The sequence below is a fragment of the Capra hircus genome, chromosome 19 (assembly GCF_001704415.2).
Source record: "Capra hircus breed San Clemente chromosome 19, ASM170441v1, whole genome shotgun sequence".
Classification (NCBI taxonomy): Eukaryota; Metazoa; Chordata; class Mammalia; order Artiodactyla; family Bovidae; genus Capra; species Capra hircus.
The window spans coordinates 30,329,695-30,350,836 of record NC_030826.1 but is presented as its reverse complement, the minus strand read 5'-3'; the positions used below and the strand labels follow the sequence as shown (position 1 = coordinate 30,350,836).

Genomic DNA, 21,142 nt, shown 5'->3' with positions numbered 1-21,142 from the left:
CCCTTTTGGCACAAAGATAAGGAGGGAGGGCCCTCTTTTGAGGGTGTGGGAACCACAAGGCAGAAAGCAGGGATATCACGGTGGAGTCGGCATTAGATTCTGTCCTCTCATAGCAGAGGTTTGCAGGAGGGTGGGGTTTTACATTTGGAGTAAGCAGTTCTCAAAATGCAGTCCCAGGACCTGCAGCATTGGCAGTTTCTTAGACTTAAACCAAGTCAAACGCTGAAGGATGCCCACAAAACTTTGTTTTAATGAGTCCTCCTGGGGATTCTGATACCTGCTCAAGATTAAGAACCACTTTGCTAAGTAGGGATTAATTAAAAAATGTTTCTACAAGGATACGTGGGAATAAAGATCCTAGAAGGAACAGGGAGCCTGCCCAAACAACAAACAAGCCCCACAAAGGGAGCTTTACAACTCATGGAAACCATAGATTTTGTTGGGCATCCAGCGAGAATGTGTTCCACAGGAAAATGGAGGAAAATTGTACGTGACAAAGCTGTAGGTGACAGGTTTCTCCTTGGGCCTCTCTTAAATGATCTGAAAGGTGACAGAGAGACAAAGAAGCAACCTACCTTGTTTGTGGCTTTGTCCTCAGCAAGAAGTAGATGTTAGATAAACACTTGATAAATGCATGTGGGGACTAAGTGAAGATAGGTATTGCATATTTGTTCAGTCACTAAGCCATATCTGACTCTTCGCTACCCCATGGACTGTAGTCCTCCAGGCTCCTCTGTCCCTGTGATTCTCCAGGTAAGAATACTGGCGTGGATTGCCATTTCCTTCTCCAGGGGATCTTCCCGACCTAGGGATTGAACCTGTGTCTCCTGCATTGACCGGGGTATTCTTTACCTCTAAGCCACCAGGGAAGCCCAAATATTGCACTCATACCTCCCTTATCTTCCAGAGCAATGATCAGCAAAACGTGGCTGACTGCCCGTTTTTGTAAATGAAGTTTTAATGAAATGTGGCCACATCCACTTATGTATGTATGTCCATGGCTCCTTTGGAGTTACAGTGGCAGAGCTAAGCAGTTGTGCAGCAACAATATGCCCTGCGAATCCTAAAATATTTGCTCTCTGATCCTTAACAGAAAAAGTCCGGTGACCCCCTGATCCAGAGTAACATGCATATAGATCACCTGGGGTGCTTGTTAAAATGCAGATTCTGCCTCACAGGTGAGTCTGGGGCTGCTGGCCCACGGACTAGCTGGAAACCAGGGCACTGGATGTGGGGTCATGTAACAATGTCAGGGCTCAGGGATCTGTGGCTTCTTTCTCTCGGGCTTGTCACGATAACTTCTGACCCTGCAACACTCAGAGCCTGGGCCAAACACAGTTGAAGAGCAAATCTCTTTATTAGGAAAGGGCCAGTGTTAGGAAACTCTTCTACCCTAGTTCCTAGGTCCAGACTCCTCCAGCTCAACCTCACTTTAGGCACTTCTCTCGAGTTCCCCAAAGGAGCTCTTCAGAACTGTGAGTACTGTCCATTTCTTATCTTTCTCTATGGCTGTGGTCTTAGCCCTCACCCACCGGTCCCTCCGGCAGCCTCCAGCCCAACTTAGCTTCCTCGGGGGTTCTGCAGGAAGCTAAACCTGCAGAAGCAAGGCGACTCCGGCCAGAACCCACTTGGATGGCTTCTCCTTAGTCTTCAGCTGCAAAGTCCACACGTAGGTGGGTCCCCGCTGACGGGTCTTGTACACAGGACAGGGGTAGACACTGCGGCAGTCCTGCTTCTCCGCAGGGATGGCCCTGATGAACATCACCGGCAGGGGTGGTGTCAGCTCCTTCAGTTTCCCCTCGGCGACGATCCCAGCCTAAGGACAAGGATTCGAGAGAGCACTTCTCAGGTCAGGCCCTGAGCCTGGACAGGCAGCCTCACTCCTGTCGGGAGATCCAGGAGAGAAAGACTAGGACGGCCAGGCTGCCCCCGGGCTCATCCCCTTGCAAGGTTCTCTCAACAACCCAAGGTGGCGTGCACTGGTGTGTGCTAAGTCACTTCAGTTGTGTCCAACTCTGTGTGATGCTATGGATGGCAGCCCACCAGGCTCCTCTGTCCATGCGATTCTCCAGGCAAGAATACTGGAGCACATTGCCACATCCTCCTCCAGGGGATCTTCCCCACCCAGGGATCCGACCCTATCTCCTATGTCTGCTGCCTTAGCAGGCAGGTTCTTCACCACTGAGCCACAGGGGAAGCCCATGCACTGGAGGGGATGCACAACATATTCCTACTGGTTTTCAGCCTGAATATCTGCTCGAAGCAGAGTCCCCAAAGCGGTCGTATATCATATGTAAATGAATCTCTTTAGGGCTTGAATCTCTGTTTTATTTTATCACTCATTTTGAAAGCATGCTGACTGCAGCTGTTTGCCAGATGTCATGCTAGGTGCTAGGGACTTCAGGTTAGCAAGACACACAGCCTTGCGGTATTAGCATACACTATACTTGAAGCTTTACCATGCACACTGAAGACAAGAAGACCTGGCAATAAAGAAAAAAGTTTCACTTTATTTATCCCAGTGTTCCCCAAACTTACTTTGACCACAGGACCCTTTTCTTGCAACCTATCCATCTCCCACATCGCTAGTGTCTTCTGAACACACTTGGGGGAGATAATCATCCAGAGAGATTCACAGATCCCTCGCCTCTGTCGAGGTGACCCTGAACCCCTTATGCTGATGACAGAACTTGGCATCTATCTAATATATACACTTTCTTTTCTTTTTGCCAATGCCCTTGTTTTACGGAGGAGAGGAATTTTGGACATCCTTCCCCTTCCCTTTTTGCTCAACACTTTGTGGGATATAGACTTTGAGGCGTTATTTTTGGTTTTATTATTATTCAGAAACAAGGTAATGAAAAAATGGGAGGTAGTCTGTTGGACTGGAAGAGGTCAGTTTTCATTCCAATCCCAAAGAAGGGCAATGCCAAAGAATGTTCTAACTACCACACAGTTATGCTCATTTCACACGCTAGCAAGGTAATGGTTAAAATCCTCTAAGTGAGGCTTCAATATTATGTGAACTGAGAACTTCCAGGTGTACAAGCTAGATTTACAAAAGGCAGAGGAGCCAGAGATCAAATTGCTAACACCCATTGGATCATAGAAAAAGCAAAGGAATTCCAGAAAAACATCCATTTCTGCTTCACTGACTACACTAAAACCTTTGACTGTATGGAGTCACTCAGTTGTGTCCAGCTCTTTGCCATCCCATGGACTGTAGCCTACCAGGCTCCCCCATCCATGGAGTTTCCCAGGCAATAGTACTGGAGTGGGTTGCCATTTCCTTCTCCAGGGGATCTTCCCGACCCAGGGATAGAACCTGGGCCTCCTGCATTATAGACAGACACTTCACCGTCTGAGCCAACAGGGAAGTCCTTCGGATCACAACAAACTGTGGAAAATTCTTAAAGAGATGGCAATATCAGAAGATCACCTTACTTGCCTCCTGCAAAAACTATATGCAGGTCAAGAAGCAACAATTAGAACTGGACATGGAACAACAGTCTAGTTCAGAATTGGGAAAGGAGTATGTCGAAGCTCTATATTATCACCCTCTTATTTAAATTATACGCAGATTATATCATGCAAAATGCGACTGAATGAAGCACAAGCTGGAGTCAAGATTGCTGAGAGAAATATCAATAATAACCTCAGATATGCAGATGACACCTAATGGCAGAAAGCAATGAGGAACTAAAGAGTCTCTTGATGAAGGTGAAAGAAGAGAGTGAAAAAGCTGACTTAAAACTCAACATTCAAAAAACTAAGATCATGGCATCCGGTCCCATCACTTCATGGCAAATAGATGGGGAATAATGGAAACAGTGATACACTTTATTTTTTTGGACTCCAAAATCACTGCAGATGGTGACTGCAGCCATGAAATTAAAAGATGCTTGTTCCTTGGAAGAAAAGCTATGACAAACCTTGATGGCACATTAAAAAACAGACATTACTTTGCCAACAAAGGTCCATACAGTCAAAGCTATGGTTCCTCCAGTAGTCACATATGGATGTGAGAGTTGGACCATAAAGAAGGCTAAGTGCCGAAGAATTGATGCTTTCAAACTGTGGCTGCAGGGAAATGAGCTGACAGCCTCAAGGAGAGGTTATCCAGGACAGAAGTCTCCAGGGCACCCCTTTTAGCAACTGGACTTTATGGGAGGGGGCGATGTGTGTGTAATCAGCCTACAGGTAATGCCCTTTGCCCCTCCACCCCCAACTCGGGGTCTACCTGGATGTCCCAGCGAGCGCCTTCCATGAAGAGGCCATGTACATAGGCCCCTTCCCGGGGGGGATTCCTGAACTCCTCCCTGTTCTTCTTCGTCACATCACACTGCAGGGCCATCTGGTCCAGAGGCCACTCGTTCCGGCGGGCTGTGGACTGCATGATGGCCGTCAGGAAGGACTGGGGGTTGAAGAAGCCCGCCAGCCACACAGTCGAGGGCATGGCAAAGTCGCCTGTCCAGGCCTCCAGCTCCTTGATCCGGTTAAGCAGGTCCATAAACCAGGCTGCCAGGCCTGCCGTGGAGGGGTAGGCTCGTCTGGCCCAGGACTCTGGCACCGTGTCCAGGTACAGGGCATTCTGTAAGCTCTCCATGTCGCTGGTCATGGTCAGCTCTCCCTGAAGACAAACAGCCAGAGGGGAAAAGGTGAGGGGTGGCAGGTCCCTGGGAACAGCTGGCCTTGGGGATGCTGGGGAAGACAGGAGATGACTGCAGAGGTGGGCGACCCAACGCTGGTCCCTGTCTAGCACTTGGTTTGTAGGTTTGTCTCATAGAGGCTAGTCCTTTAAAACTTTCCCTGCTCCAGTGATATCAGAGTCCACACCTATCCACTGACAGTAGTTTAGGTTCCCTCTGGACCTAAAACTACCTGTGGGTTCCACACTGATTCAGTTGCTCACTTGAGTTCGAATCTTTGTGACCCCATGGACTGCAAGCTGCCAGGCTCCTCTGTCCATGGAATTGTCCAGTCAAGAATACTGGAGTGGGTTGCCGTTTCCTTCTCTAGGGGATCTTCCAGACCCAGATCAAACCTGTGTCTCTTGCATTGGCAGGCAGATTCTTTAGCACTGAACCACCGGGGAAGCCCATACTGATTCCACCCGACCCTAAAGTTTGGGCTCCTCTGTTCTCCTCCAGCCTCTGCAGCAGCCTCTGCTGGCCCAGGACTCTGGCACTGTGTCCAGGTACAGGGCGTTCTGTAAGCTCTCCATGTCGCTGGTCACCGTCAGCTCTCCCTGAAGACAAACAGCCAGAGGGCAGGGGGCAATGTGTGTGAAATCAGCCTGCAGGTGCGGCACTTTGCACCCCCCACCCCAGGGTCTACCTGAGTGTCCCACTGAGCTCCTTCCATGAAATGCAAGAAGCCAAAGCCAAGAGGATCTATATTCCCCCAAATCAAGAATTTCCTTCAGAAACCAAGCTATTAGAGACATAGCCAACTTTTAGGGACCCTCTTGAAATTGCTGAATGAAATTTGTGACGGAAGATTGGCATTGAAAACCGTCTTTAAACTTTGTAACCTTAGTTATGCCAAGGATCTACAGTTTCTTGAAGGTGTCATCTCTACTTCAGTGGTTTCTGCACAGGAAATAGGGTACCCAACAAGGCCTTCCATGTCTGATATGACGACCATCAGTATTATGAAGCTATTTAAGCACAAGTGACTTAAAATTGAGGCTTCCCAGGTGACTCAGTGGTAAAGAATCCTCCTGCCCATGTAGGAGATGTGGGTTTGATTCCTGGGTCAGAAAGATTCCCTGGAGGAGGAAATGGCAACCCATCCAGTATTCCTGCCTGGGAAATCCCATGGACAGAGGAGCCTGGTGGCTACAGTCCATGGGGTCACAAAGAGTTGGACACGACTTAGTGACTGAGCATGCATGCATGACTTAGAACTATAAAATTAAATATCAGTTCCTTCGTGGAAGTTCATGTCCTCAGCAGTCACGTGTGCCCTTATTAGCACGAACATGGAATATTCCCATCATCACAGAGCGTTCTATTGGATAGCACTGTTCTAAACAGAAAGGCCTAGTTTTCTGTGTGCTAATTAAACTGTACTGTGTATGTTTTTGTCAGGGTTGTGTTAAAAATCCTGTATGTTGCGGTTTTAATAAAACCTGTTTATGGACATATAAGAGTACATGCTTGTTAAACTGTACATAAAAAGATACATAGACAAACCAGGATTCATTAAAAAAATAAAGTCCAATAGACTTAAAAGAAAAAAAGATACAGGATGTATTTACTTTTCCTTTTAAAATAAAAATTTTAAGTTTTCAATGGCCAATACACTGACATAAAGTGCTCTTATAAATAATACACCAAATACATTTGCTTCTCCACCACAGTGTTGTGGGTTCTCTTGAGTCTGGGTGCATCTGTGGAAGTATGTTGTACTTGTGAATGCTGTTATGAGTCGATGGGAAGGTAAGGTCTCCCACCCTGGGTTCATCCTACAACATAACCTGACAAAACTGGGTCAGCACTACTGGAAAAACTAGGATGAAAATGTCCCAGTCCTCTGGCACGTCTCTGAGGGCTGTGGTAGACAGACTGGTAGAGATGAACTCAGATGGAGCCCTAGACTCTGCCAGCCACTGTCATTTGCTGGTACAGAGAAGTCCTTTGTTGCCTGGTTATCTCCTCTAGCCAATTCAACCCCTTAACTCTGTGTGACCATGTCTCACACAGAGATGTGCCACTGCTGAAAACTGAGGTCCTGTAAACCTTCATTTCTCTGATATGTGTTGTAAGAAGAAGTCATGTGCTTAAGAATAAAGTAACTGCAATATTAGGGCAGTGAGACTCTTCTGTAAGACCCTGTAACGGTGGGTCACGTCATCATGTTGTTGTTCAGTTGCTGAGTCACGTCCAACTCTTTGCGACCCCATGGACTGTAGCCTGCCAGGCTCCTTTGTCCATGGGATTTCCCAGGCAAGAATACGGGAGTGGGTTGCCATTTCCTTCTCCAGGGGATCTTCCAGACACAGGGATCAAACCTGCATCTCCTGTGTCTCCTGCATTGGCGGGTGGATTTACCACTGAGCCACCAGTAACCATGGGAAGCCCCCATGTCATTATCCATTTCTCCAAATCCATAGAATGTACAACACCAAGAGTGAATCCTAAGAAAAACCATAGGTGACTCTGAGGATTGTGATGGAAGTGTGGATTTAGCTGTAACTAACAGACCACTCTGGTGGGGATGCTGATGGTGGGGAGGCTGTGCATGGTGGGGGGTGGGCATGGGGGGGTGGAGTAAATGGGAACACTCTGTACCTTCTGTTCAATTTTGTTGTGAACCTAAAACTGCTCTAAAAAATGAAGTCATAATAAAAAATATGTACACAATACTTAATTTTTAACACTCTTCAGAAATCTAAGGTCGTTTTGACAGCAGGGAAGTACAAAACGTGTAACTTGGCTTTCTTAAAAATTTCCCACATCTGCTTGTAAGTTATTCTGACAGCGAGTTCGCATTTACTAATTGAACGTGCAAGTGATGGAGCCTTAAGGAAGGTGTCACCTCTTAGGTTCTGCTCGTTTGAGAGTGAAACAGGAACAATTTAGGAAAAGAAGAAGGCATTCATCTGGTGGTTAGGGTTCTGAACTCAGATCTGCTCACGACCTCGAGTGGAAGTAGAAACAACTCATTTCCAGAGGAGGGGTCGAGAAGAACCCAGAGAGTCCTGCACTAAATTAGTGCAGTGTAACTCAAATCCCTTTCTTAGAAGAAGAGAAATAAACCTACAGACTCTGGGACAGCACTTCCTGAAAGGTGGACAAAGAAAATTAGCCCCCTCAGGCATGGCCAGAGTGGTAGAGGCTGGGGCTGGGCGCAGGGGTGGCCGCACACAGGAAGTCTCTGGGGCCAAATGACGGGTAAGGAAGACTTTCGTGAAGATTCCAGCTACCTACATAGAGAAATCTGCTTCCATCTGTTCACCTCGACATCCTCAAACTCCTCCTGCCTGGGTCGCGTGGAACACAGACTGAACGCTTATTTGCTCATAGGTCAAGAGTCAACGGAAAGAAAACGTACAAAGGAAACACTAAATCCTTAAAAAGACGCCATACTTTGGGTCCTGTGATTGGCATGTTCCATGTCTACACTGCAGGGAAACTGGGGAGAACTGAAGACTGGGGGGTACTTTATCACAGGTACAAAGGCTACCTGGATGTGGCCTTAAGCACTTTTTCTTGTCCCTGTAAATAAATGTTTTCAGTCTTTCTTTGATATCAGGAGAAGGGGGCAACAGAGGATGATGTGATGGTTGCATGGCATCACTGACTCAATGGACATGAATTTGAGCAAACCCTGGAGATAGAGAAGGACAGGGAAGCCTGGTGTACTGCAGTCCATGGGGTCACAAAGAGTTGGACATGACTGAACAACAACAAAAATAAAAACGTGATTTTCCCTCTAAGCCTTCATCGCTTTAAGTGAGGAAGCTTGTGGAGAGTGCAGAGTCACAGGTTCCAGTCCAAACTGAAGGCCTCTGGACGGCCAGAAACGGTCCCTTCTTGTGGGTGGAAAGTGACCTGTGCTCTGGGCTCACAAGCATGTGGCCAGTGTCCACACCACGGCATTAGCAATGCCCACACATGCCCTTCTCCAGGGGCTACAGGCTGCCCCCTGACCTAAAGGTCAGCCTTGGTCCTCCTTTCCTTCCCTACGAAGATGGTCTTAGCAACCAGCTGTCATTCGTATGAGATGCAGGGGGTGATGAGACGGGGAGGGAAGATGGGGAATTACGTGGGTTCCACCCCAGCCAGTCTGGGGACAGCAGCTGGTCCATCCATGCACTCTAGCAGGCATGTGGGCCAGGGAAGCTGCCTGCGTGGTGGTGACCATCAGTCACTAAATGGCCAGAGCAAGAGCTGAACTATTAAGTCAACATACAATGGACGAAAGTAAAGTGCCAGAGCAATCCCTTAAGTCGTTGAGCTGGGCTGTAAGTCTGAATATCTTTCACATGTTTAGAAAAACAGAATCTGTCAGTCAGGAGGGGCATTAGCCACTGAAGCATAGTTGGGGGAGGGGGTGCAGGGGGCGAGGGGGGAAATGTTTGATGCCATCAAACATCTGGATAATAAAAAACAGCTCCCCAGTCCCAGACACTGGACTGGCCAGGGCTCCATCTAAGACAGCATGACCCAAATGAAATGTAGCACAAGTTACATTGTGTTACATAAGTGTCAGTTACATAACTGACAGTTATACCCATTTGAATGGGTAATTTTACATTTAAAATTCACAAAATTGGGACTTTCCTCCTGGTCCAGTGGTGTAGAATCTGCCTGGCAAAGCAGGGGATGCAGTTTCGATCCCCGCTTGGGGAACTAATATCCCAGATGCCTTGGAGCCACTAACCCTGCATGAGGCAACAAAGGTCCTGTGTGCTGCAACTAAGACTGGATGCAGCTAAATAAGTTAAAAATATTTTAAAAATTCAAAATATTACATGTGTGTAATTTTACATTTTATGGTAGCCACTTTAAAAAATTTAAAAGAGGTGAACTTAATTTTCATAATGTTACTGAATGTGATATATATATGTGTCAAATATTCTAATATGCAATCAATATAAAATTGTTAATAGGGTATTTCCCCTTTTTTTCCCTATTATCTCTGAAATCTGGCATGTAACTGACACTTATAGCACATCTGGGTATGGACATTTCAAGTGCTCACCTGTCATTGGTGGCTACCATCCTGAAGGCGTGTGCTTAGTTGCTCAATCATGTCAGATTCTTTGCGACCCCATGGACTGTAGCCTGCCAGACTCCTCTGTCCATGGGGATTCTCCAGGCAAGAATACTGGAGTGGGTTGCCATTCCCATCTCCAGGGGATCTTCCCAGCCCAGGAACCGAACCTGGGTCTCCTGCCTTGGCAAGCAGATTCTTTACCATCTGAGCCACCAGAGAAGCTCACTATCCTGGACAGTGCATAAGAATTTAGCTTCTCCTGTGGTTTTCTTACATATGCAGAGATTTTCTGGGCAAGTTGCCATCAGCAGATTCTTTGAGAGTTACAACCTAGTTGATTGTAGAGGAATAAAGTGATAGTTGACTGTTTCGTACATCAGGCTTTTGTGCGTTTGGTTAATATGAGTCAGTACCTTTGGCCAATCAGCTCTGGTATAGTCACAGGACCTGGCTCTTCACTGTGAAAGGCTGAGAGCCAGATGTCGACTCTTCCCTGAATTCCTCTCTGTGGGAACATGGCTGTGGATGGCAGACCTCTGCATGCTGTGTGCTGTGGGGTTCCCACAGTTCTCAGGGGGTTGAGTGCTATGCCTCTCAGTTCAGCTAGTACCTTTTGGGTAGCAAAGGAGTTGCTCTTTTCTTCCTTTTGAAGTTTATCATAATTACTCATCTGAGTAGACTCTCTGCTCCAGCCAAAGCAAGTTAACCCTTAGAACAGGCTTAGGGCTACTCAGCAGATTCTTCTTATCATCAGCTGTCATAATTCTACCCTTCCTCCAAAGCCCCCTGGATGCCACTTCTCCTCCCCCACACTTGTCTCTTTCCTTTTCCTCCCACCTCACTGCAATCAGTCATGCCTGGTACTGTGATCATTTTCTGTGTTTCTTTTCCCACCAGACTGTCCATCTGGAGAGGAAGGTTCCCATCAGTCTCCACTGCCTCCTCCAGGCTGAAGTGAGAGCCAAGGCTGCCTGTCCACCAGCCTTCTCAAGCTAGACTGGAAGAAAAGAGCAACTCCCTCCCCACCGCCTTCATCCTCACCCAGGCACACGCTGAAATTCATGACACCAAACCCCAGCAAAAGCTCTTGGAAGAAAAATGAGAGAGTGAATTAGAAGCTGGATGGGTAAACAGACTGCACCAAACTGCATGGATTCAATAAACTAAGATTGTAACAAACCAACTCAAGATAGTTACTAATATCAACCTGCGTATCTCAGGAACCGAGGCACATAAAATGACAGCCAAGGTCCTTATTTACATTTGAGGTTGTTCTGTGAAATTCTGTATTTCCTTTGATACAGGATGCAAGCTGGTGTGTAATTGTAAAACATTATGGAGCAACATCAATCTTCAGCATCTCTTCCCATCCCTCTTTTCTCTTTATTTCCGTCTGTCCACATTGGGGCAGAAGGCAAATTAACAGATGAAAAAAAAAAAAAAACGCACTCAGGTTTCTCAGGCTATTTCACAGTTTCTATGTGACTACATGTGAAGACACTCATGGCTGCGTGTCCTCTACATGCCTGACGGTGGTCATATAACGGTGGTCATATAATCCGCCAGGCTCCTCTGTACATGGGGATTCTCCAGGCAATTATACTGGAGTGGGTTGCCATGCTCTCCCCCAGGTAGGATGCGAGGGCAGCAGCGTATCACAGCCCTGGATGTTCAGGGCTGGATTGAGCTTCCACCTCCAGCTATGAAACTGGGTTCATCCTTTCCCTCTGCCTGGAGATACAACTCTTTTAATAAGTGTGCCATTGTAAACTGACAGTAGCTGCCTTCCTCAGCTCCTAAATGGCAGCAGGCCCTCTCACTTGCCTGTTGTCCAGCTGAATGGTTTGAACAGGGCTTTTCCAATAGGCTTTGTGCTGGGCACTTGATGGAATTTTCTGATGGTGAATGAAGTAGATGTGCTTAATAACTGGTGGTATAAATAACGGATTCTCTCATTGCTCAGAGCTTGTGTAGCATCTTGGACGTTTCACATAACCATGAGGTTGCAAAAGATTAAAATTCTTTCCTTTCCTCTGATCATTGTTGTTGTTCAGTTGCTAAGTCACGTCTGACTCCTTGTGGCCCTGTGGATTGCAGCAAGCCAAGTTTCCCTGTCCTTCACTATCTCCCAGAGTTTGCTCAAACTCATGTCCATTGAGTAGGCAATGCCATTCAACCATCTACTCCTGTTGCCCTCTTCTCCTCCTGCCCTCAATTTTCCCCAGTATCAGGGTCTTTTCCTATGAGTCGGCTCTTCACATCAGGTGGCCAAAGTATTGGAGCTTCAGCTTCAGCATCAGTCCTGCCAACGAAGGCCTTCCCCTGATGTGGCAGTAATAATACAGTAAGTCCCCTACATATGAACCTTCAAGTTGTGAACTTTCAAAGATGCCAGTGTCAGGCATCCATCCACGTCAGGCATGAGTGACATTACAGCTTGCCCTCCATCGCCTACTGCTGACAACCCTTCAGCTCTACCATCTCCTTCCTTCTCTCCCTCCATCAGTAACTTTTCCTGCCTGTTCACTTGATACCAGCCCTGTGTGCCAGCTGTTGTGCTGGACAACTGTACTTTTCAAGGTACTGTGAGGTAAGATTAAAGATGTTTTATTTTTTGTGTTTGCTTTTATGTATTATTGGTGTGAAAAGTATTATAAACCTATTACAGTACAGGGCTATATAGCCGTTTGTGTTAGTTGGGTACCTAGGCTAACTTTGTTGGGTTTATGAGCCAAGTGGACTTATAAATGCGCTCTTGGAATGGACCTTATTTGTATGTACCTACACTTCTGGGTGCTTGCCACAGGTAGGCACTGTTCTACAACATTCTATGTTGTTATTATTTAGTCACTTAGTCGTGTCTGACTCTTTGCAACCAACTCCATGGACGATAGCCCGCCAGGCTCCTCTGTACCTAGGAATTCTCCAGGCAATTATACTGGAGTGGGTTGCCCTGCTCTCCTCCAGGTAGGATCTGCCTACCCAGGGATGGAATCGCATCTCCTGCATTGGCAGGGAGATTCCTTATCACTGAGCCACCGGGAAACCCATGCAAATAGATTTATTGAGTCCTTCCCAAAGCCCCCTGAGGCAGGACCACTCGTCCTGTTTTACGGGTAAAGGAACTGGGACGGGGCGGGGCTTAAGTCGCTCTGAGGTCACACACTAAGGACGCGGGAGAGCGGGGAGGTGGTCCGGGATGTCTAGACCTGTGTTTCAATGCAGCAGCACACACACTTCTCCCTCCTGGGAAAGCAATGCCACCCACGTCAGCAGAAGACACTGGGTGTCGACTCCTCTTCTGCCCGGAGCTCAGAGCGCGTGGGCTCAGTCCACCTGCCCAGTTTCCGGCTCCGGAGCCTGTCTCAACAGCCCCTGCGGCCCGGGCACACTCCGTTTCTAGGAGGGGCACCGTCCTGGGTGGTGAGGCTGCTGTGACTGCTGCGCTCCAGCCCCCCGGAGCCCCGTCCCCAGCCTGGTCTCACCCACCTTTAGTCCAAGGTCCAGCTCCCGCAAGGAGCGCTGCATCAGTCTGGTGAGCACGTTCATCCGCTCGCACTCCTGGAGCGTCACGGCCACGTAGGGGGTGCGCTCCTCCGCCCTGGCCATCAGCTCTGGGAGGTTAAACTCATCTGTCACCCGCTCCAGTATTTCCTCCAGGACCACCTTGACCTGCCCCAGAACGGGAAACACGTGGTTAGGATGAGGCTCCAGCTTCTCCCTTGAAGGAGGACGTGGCAACCCACTCCAGGGTTCTTGCCTGGAGAATCCCACAGACAGAGGAGCCTGGTGGGCTACAAGTCCATGGGGTCGCCAAAGAGTCAGACTTGATGGAGCGACTCACACACACACTGGGAGGCTGAGTCTGCCATTTTGAAGTAGGCCTAGGAGCTCTGTCAGCAGACAAAAAAAATGAGAAAGTGCAGGTTTAATAGAACGTGTGGCTGGCAGGGGCAGGGAGGAGGGCGCTGGGGGGTAGAGAGAAGGGGCGAGGGAGCCAGTGCCAGCCCAGAGTCGGGTGAGCGGGTGGCCGTGTGTGGTGAATGCCGTTCTGGCTCCTTCATCTCATCCCCCTCTTCTTGTAACAGGGCCGCGTCTCCTTTTGTGAAATCACCTTTTCCCCATGCCCAGCCCTCCCATGACTCAAGTGGGCCAATCAGATGATGTTTTCCAGAAGTGTGAGAATTGAACCTCAAGCCAGGATTCAGGTGCAGAAAGGCGGAGGGAAGCGCTCTGAAAGGATGGTCCACCCTTCTTCCCCGAGGGACCCGGCGTCACTGTGGTTTCTGTTCTTTCTTGGGTAGATTTCTTCGATATGAGCTATTTCTTGTCTGTTTCAGCCAAATTGGTCTCTGTTCTTCACAAACAGAGAACCCTGACTGAGCTAACGCACTGCCGTTGTGTATTACCCATCTGAATTTAAGCAAGTCATTTAGACCTCCATTTTCTCATCTATAAAAATTTCCACAGTGTCTTTCTCCCCCACCAACTCCCAGGGCTGGTGAAGAGATCAAAACCAAAAGAGGTCTGATGAATGTGGCAGCATCTGAAAGCTAGAAAGAACTCTATATATCTACATGATTATTAATATCCACTTTGCCTTGTTTTGTTAACACAACACATTCTCTAGGAAAAGAGCTGACGTTAGAAAAAGGAAAGGTAAAGACTCATTGCCGTCTCACAGATGGGTCTCTGGTGCTGTCATGGCGAAAACTGGGATGGAATTTTAATGGTACCTGGAAGCTGCTGCTGGACCAGAAGACAGATGGCTAAAACTACATCACACCTCTGTCTGCGGAGCTGAATTGGAAGAAACAGCCCTGTATCAGCGAGCTGCCATTTGGACATTATTCACAAAGAAAGGGAAAGACAGTCTGTAGTTAACTGTTTCAAAACACGGTGAAGGTGGGGACACAGAGTTCTCTCTATCACTGATCAGGTGGTAGAGGATTTGGAGAGCCAGCCTGAGGAGGGAGCGGATCCACAGACACAAAGAGGACCCTTCAGACGGGAGCAGAGGGTGCCCAGGGTTGCGGTCTACCTCATTTCTGCAAGCAAACGCCTCTGATCATAAATGCTTATCGTGAAAATCTAAATGCTACATATTTAAATATTTAATCTGACATTAAAAGCAAAATTTTCCCTCAAAGGGGGAAAGAAAACCCACTGTGAATTATCTGTTTATAATTTCTGCAGATGTTCTTCAATGCATATAACTCTATCTATCCATCACCCCCATCCATCCGTCCATCCGTCCGTCCACCCATCCATCACCCACCATCCACCCGCCCATCCACCCGCCCGTCTCCATATTTGCATGTCCCTCACACCTTCCTTCCTGCCTCACCTCTTTCCTCCATCCCTTCCTCTCCCTCCCTCTCCACTTCTTTCTCTATCAATCACTGGTGGAATCATAATACACATAGCTTTCTCAGCCTGTTGTTTTTGTTTCCTTTGGCTGCTCTTCATGGCCTACAGGCTGTTAGTTTCTCTACTAGGGAATCAATCCCAGCCCCCCTGCAGTGGAAGATCAGAGTTTTAACCCCCGGACACCAGGGAATTCCCTCAGCTTGCTTTTTTCACCTATGAATAGATCTTGAACACGTTCCCTTGTTAGTACATATGGATTTCCCTTGTGTTTTTTTTTTTTAATAGTATATATTATTTCACTGTTTTGGCATGTGCCAAAATAATTTATTGAGTCATTTCTCCACTGATGGATATTTGGTTTGCTTGTTTATCATTTCTACTACGATAAACAACTCTGCAATAAAGATATCTGTCATAAAATCTGTGCCCTTTTGAGTGTTTCCGCTCGTTGAAATCCAAGGGATAGAATTATAAGAAACACATATGAACTTTTAAAACTTGAGTGGCCGTTGTCAAATTGTTTTGTAATGTAAACCTGTATAACAGACACGAGTGTGCCTGCTTTCTTATGCTGTTGCCGCTGGATATCCTCAAATTTCACTTAACTTCATTTAGTTACAAGTGATGTTGAGAATATTTTATTATTTTTATTGGCCATTTGTATTATCACGTGAATTTCTTTTGTGTCCTTTTCCCCCTTTCTCTCTTCTCTCTCCTTCTTTTCCTTTCATAGATTAGAACTCTGTGTGTTAGTAAAAATCTGCATACTTCCTGATAGCTGTGTTGCAAATGGGTTCTTCTAGTCTGGCAAGTGATCATAGTTCATTCATCTCTCTGTCTCAAACACACACACACACACACACACACACACACACACACACACTGTTTCTTGAAGTGTTTAGAAGAAGGGGATAAGGAAATGACAAGAACTAGAGACTTATTTGAACGCTGCCTGAAGAACCCGAAGCCTATTACTTATATAGTCCTGGTCTTTTCATTTTTAAAAAAGCTAGGAACTTTTCAAAATTAATTAATTAATTATATTTATTTATATTTTGGCTGCGCTGGGTCTGTGTTCCTGCATTCAGGCTTTCCCCAGTTGTGGTGAGTGGAGGCCACTCTTTATTGTGGTGCAGCTAGGAACACTTTTGATACTAGGTGGTTTGAGTTCTGGGCCACATAAGATTTCTTATCTTCCTTTGCTTCTCGAGTTATACCCTATGCATCAAAAGGTCAAACAGGCTGAGTTGCAGGATTTAGAGCAGCTTTCTCCAAGTAGGTTCACCAGCATCACCATTGCAAGGCTGCACATTCCTGGGCGTCACCCTAGACCTGAGAATCTCTCCAAAGCTCCCCAGCTCATTCTGAGGCATATTAACATTTGAGTCATTTTAATGACATCACTCGATACCTTTAAACAAATATCCAGCTCCTTTACTATCAGTCAGTTTGTTTTCCTGAAATCAGTCTTTGGAGCCAAAATGTTTGATAGCTCTGGGTTTCTTAATCCATAATCTTCCTAGTACCAGAGAATCTCTAACTAAGGGAAACCAGGCAGGACTGCAGAGGGGAGGCGGGGTGAAGGAGAGGCGACCTTTGGAAACTGAGTTGCCTCGTCCTGAGAAGCATCACAGGTGAGGTTCACTTTGAGCTCCTTCCTTTTCTGCCCTCTGCTCAGCCCTCATCAGGAACAGAGCTCCCAGGTTGCCTCTGGTCACCCTAAACCCACGCCACAGCCTCCTCTGCTCTTCTGCCCAAGAATTCTCCTCCATCTTCCTTTAGTTTCAGGAAGTGCTATGCTTAATAGCACTTACTTGTATGTTAGGAGGCTCTGGGACTGTCATTCATACAAAGAGACCACATTTTCATATGAAACATGAGTGAGTTCACCAGCATCTAGTTGGCAGAATGAGGGCGGGGTGTTTAAGAACAGCTCCCTACCCATCATTACTTAGTTTGCCAAGGAACCATGAGGTCCTTTTCAAGGTCCCCAAACCACAGCTGTTCAGCCCTGCCTTTTCTTCACTTGGGTTGACAAACGGGAATAAAATCTGCCTTGGGGTTAGCGGTTCAGTTGGTACAGAATGTGCCTGCAATGCAGGAGACCCAGGTTTGATTCCTAGGTCAGGAAGATCCCCTGGAGAAGGAAATGGCAACCCACTCCAGTATTCTTGCCTGGACAATCCCCTGGACAGAGGAGCCTGGCGGGTTATAGTCCATGGGGTCGCAAAGAGTTGGACCACTTGCACTTTTCTGGGTGGATGAGCGGAGCACCGACACACCGAAAGTGCGTACCTGCTATTAGGTAACTCGAGGGCCCGCCGCGTCACCTGACGGGGTGGGGCCCTCGGAGAGCAATGCTGGGCCATTCGTGGAAGCGGAGGATGCGCGCCCTGCGCTCTGCACTGTGCACGCCATCGAGGCCCCCGGGAGCAGCGCCGCCCTGGGCAGTACTAGGCCCCCAGAATATCTTGGGCAAGCCCTCCATGTACCTTTTCTTCTCTCGCAGCCCCGGCTCCTTCTCCAGCCTGGCTGTCCCGGGGCTGCAGCTCCAGCACCGTGCGAAAGAGCTTCTCCGAAGTCTGGGTCAGGACGCCAATCTCAGCGTTCGGGTGGAGGCCGTAGAGGTAGGGCGACTCTGGGGGCAGCTGGGCATCGATGTACTGAAAGTCAAGGGCAAGCTCACTTGAAAACCAGCCAGACGTCTCTCCCCTCGCTCACCTGACCTGTCCTCTGCAGGGCAGTCAGTGGGTCAGAGCGGGGCCCATCTAGAGCGAAGTGGTACCTCCTGGGTGGCTCAGTGGTTGGTAAAGAATCTGCCTGCAATCCAGGAGACTCGGGTGTGATCCCTGGGTCGGGATCAAAGGGCATGGCAACCCACTCCAGTATTCTTGCCTGGGAAATCCCATGGACAGAGGAGCCTGGTGGGCTATGGTCCATGGGGTCGCAAGAGTCAGACGTGACTGAGCACGCAACAGCAACAGGGTAGAGTCTAAGTGATAGACGGCTCATTACTTAAAGGCAGATCCGCGTGTTTATTTTCGCCTTTCTTCCAGCACCCAGTACCTGCTCCTGGACTCTTGGTAGGTGCCCTATAACCATCTGTTAGCTGACATATTACAGAGAGGGAAGCCTGCAAACCACCATATCCTCCAACACCTTCTCCAGCCTCTGGTCAAGTTGTTCCATCGACCGACAGTAGGGGATGCTCTTGCACAACTTTCTTGGCTAAAGCTTTCAACATGTTTATTTAAAAAATTCCCTTTATTTACTTTCAAGAGCCTTATTGTTTTTAATTTCTTCTCATAGACTTAGTTTTCTGGACTGAGTGACTTTTATGACTTATATTCTTAAACTTTAGAAATTAAAAATTTGTGTAAAGCTTGTAGTTAATGTTCCTATGACGACTGTTTCCCTTAAATTTGTTATTCAAGAGTTCTTTTGGGAATCTTAAAAGTCAAGCCACAAACGAGTTCTTTTTGTTTGTTCTAACTGACTGTTAATACATTGTCATGGTGGGCTAAGTAGGCAAAGATGCACACCTTAAAAATAACTGAAGTAAAAGTGAAACGACCCTGATGCTGGGGAAGATTGAAGGCAGGAGGAGAAGGGGATGACAGGGTATGAGATGGTTGGATGGCATCACTGACTTGATCTCCAGGAGTCGGTGTTGGACAGGGAAGCCTGGTGTGCTGCAGTCCATGGGCATCGCAAAGAGGGGCAGCAACTGAGCACCTGAACTGAAGTGGACTGAACAGTAAAATGGAAGCCCACAGTGCCAGCATGGAAAAGCTCCACGGGACTGCTCTCTTGGTGTGTATGTATGTGCCTCTGAGAACAGGAAGGGTGAGTGGTCTGCCCACAAACCCGTGTCCCTCTGAAGTATTCTGAACCACTAATAGAAACTTAACCCAAAAGTTGGCTAAGTTCTTACCTGAATTTTTGCTCCTAATGGTTTTGTCAATATGCTGAATGAAAACAATCAAGTAAATGCCCGAGATGTTGTTTGTAGAAAAGAGCAACAAATAGAATTATTGAACCGAACGTCAAGAATAAAAAGATCTCTCAAAGTTCAATTTTGTCATTAATTGGAGGCTAGAAATCCTATAGGAGCCCTCAAATTGAGCAGGCTGAGAGAACACTGCATGTGAGCTCTTTCACCATCCTCCCCTGGCCCTGCCCGGGTGTCTCCAGGCCTCCTGGGCTGCACAGAAGGGAGACCCAGGTCCCTACCTGGTGGTAGGCATTGTAGTCCAAGTTGCCCGGCAGTGGGAACCCTGGGGCCAGGAACAGCTCTCCCTCTAGCATCTCTGGTTTGATGAACTCCTCCAGGTAGGTTCTGCAGAGTCTCCGGTCCCAGTCATCGGTGATGTGGCCCCCGTACATGATCTCACCGAAGAGGTACCGCAGGTCATCGTAAGGGACCTGAGAGACAGCAAGGGAGGAAGCCCTGCACGCCGGCCTCAGGCCGACCCAATGTGAGCCACAAGATGTGGTGGGTCTGGAGATTAGGAGCAATGTCTTTTTAAAAAAATCTTTTTGACAGAACTGCACTGCACATGGACAGAACTGCACAATCCCGACCAAGGATTGAACCCATACACCCCTGCATTGGAAGCATGGAGTCTTAACCATGGACCACCAGAGAAGTCCCAGGAGCAGTGTCTTATTCATCCATGTTTCCCTGGTACCCAGCAAGGTCGAGCACCTCTGGGAGTGAGCACTTCTGGGAGCTCATTAAACGAGGGAAGAGTTAGATCAAAGGGTGAGAAGAGGTGAGACACAGGCACTCTTGCACACATGCCTGCCCTCGTTCACCATCACTAACTGTGGCGGTGAAGTCAGGCTCTACCTACGGGTCCTTTAAACCTGCCAAGGTCAAGTAGAGGAGAGCAAAGACGTGGCTACTTTTCTCATTCCCTGCCATTAATTAGCTTATCGATTAATCGCCTCCTTGGAAAGTTCAGAGTGAATGAAATACAGCACGCAAGTTCATGGCTGTTAGCGTTAGGCAGGAAAGCCACTTGGGAGCCGGGGTCCTAGTGGCAGGTGAAGGGATGGTGTGTTCTGTGGTGGACTTCCCAGGACCCTGGAGCCAGAGCCAGAGGCATAGCTTCTGGGCCTGATTCGCTGTCCCCGAAGAAAGAGGGAGAGGCCTTGCAGAGGCTGTGTTTGGTCTTCCCTAAACTGAAGAGCGTGGATCATCCGTGTCAGTGTTTCATAAAATGGAGCCATCAGGCGGGATAAAGGAGGCGAGGTGAAGGAAGAAGGAAGAATCTGGCTTCTCCAACTTCAGCAAGACCGTGCTTCAGACCGTGCTTCTGCGAGGAGCTGTGTGCACTACCGCGGGAAGCTCTCTGTCTTTGGTGAATTGAATTGGGAGCTTGTAGCAGATGAGGGTGGGTCTCTTTCTGCCAATCACCACCCCCAGCAATGCTGGGAGTACACAGGGTGGTCTGGCGGGGGGCAGGCCTGGGACAGACACCCATGGGACAGACTGACACCAAGCGTGAGTCACTGTTGATAGTTTGGTTTTCTGAGCTTTCTTACTACTCTTACCACACCCCTCTCCCATCATGGTACTTCCTCCTCGGCCTCACACTGCTCTTGGGGTTGACCCTGCAGTAAACCTGCTCTTCCTCACGCCCCTGGGGGACTGTAGACCTGCCCCAGTGAGCACACCCCATCTCCCCATGCTGATGCCCCATCATCTTTCTCAGAGGCACCTTCCCGACCTGCCCCTGTGCTGGCTGGAGCCGTACCTTGGTGTTGGCCTCCAGGAAATTGTAGAGCACGTTCACAGAGATGGTGAGGTCCCCGGTGTTGAAGGGGTAGGAGCGATTCCACCCCTGGGGCCCAAACTTCCGTCTTTCTGCCACCACAGCATGAAAGTAACAAAGCGCAAAGAGGATGCTCTTAAACTCTGTCTCCCGGGAACACATCTCCAGGGTGTCCTGGAAGGAGATGATGCTCAGTGTCAGAGCAGAGCAGCTGTGCCACAGGGCAGGTGGTGTGGAGGTGTGGAGATTTGGGTGGCAGCAGGACT

At 48.1% G+C, this 21,142-nt stretch overlaps 1 protein-coding gene across 1 annotated transcript in view; it reads right to left on the bottom strand.

Annotated features, from left to right (window-relative positions):
* DNAH9 (dynein axonemal heavy chain 9) overlaps nt 928-21,142 on the bottom strand; it is a 286,432-nt gene continuing 266,217 nt past the window's right edge. Inside the window, exons 64-69 of the mRNA XM_018064667.1 lie at nt 20,859-21,050; nt 19,330-19,521; nt 17,589-17,759; nt 13,216-13,398; nt 4,241-4,630; nt 928-1,816 (exon numbers count right to left, since the gene is read on the bottom strand). Coding sequence (XP_017920156.1) covers nt 1,589-1,816; nt 4,241-4,630; nt 13,216-13,398; nt 17,589-17,759; nt 19,330-19,521; nt 20,859-21,050 — 1,356 coding nt within the window. The 3' untranslated portion in view covers nt 928-1,588. The remainder of the gene's footprint in view (nt 1,817-4,240; nt 4,631-13,215; nt 13,399-17,588; nt 17,760-19,329; nt 19,522-20,858; nt 21,051-21,142) is intronic.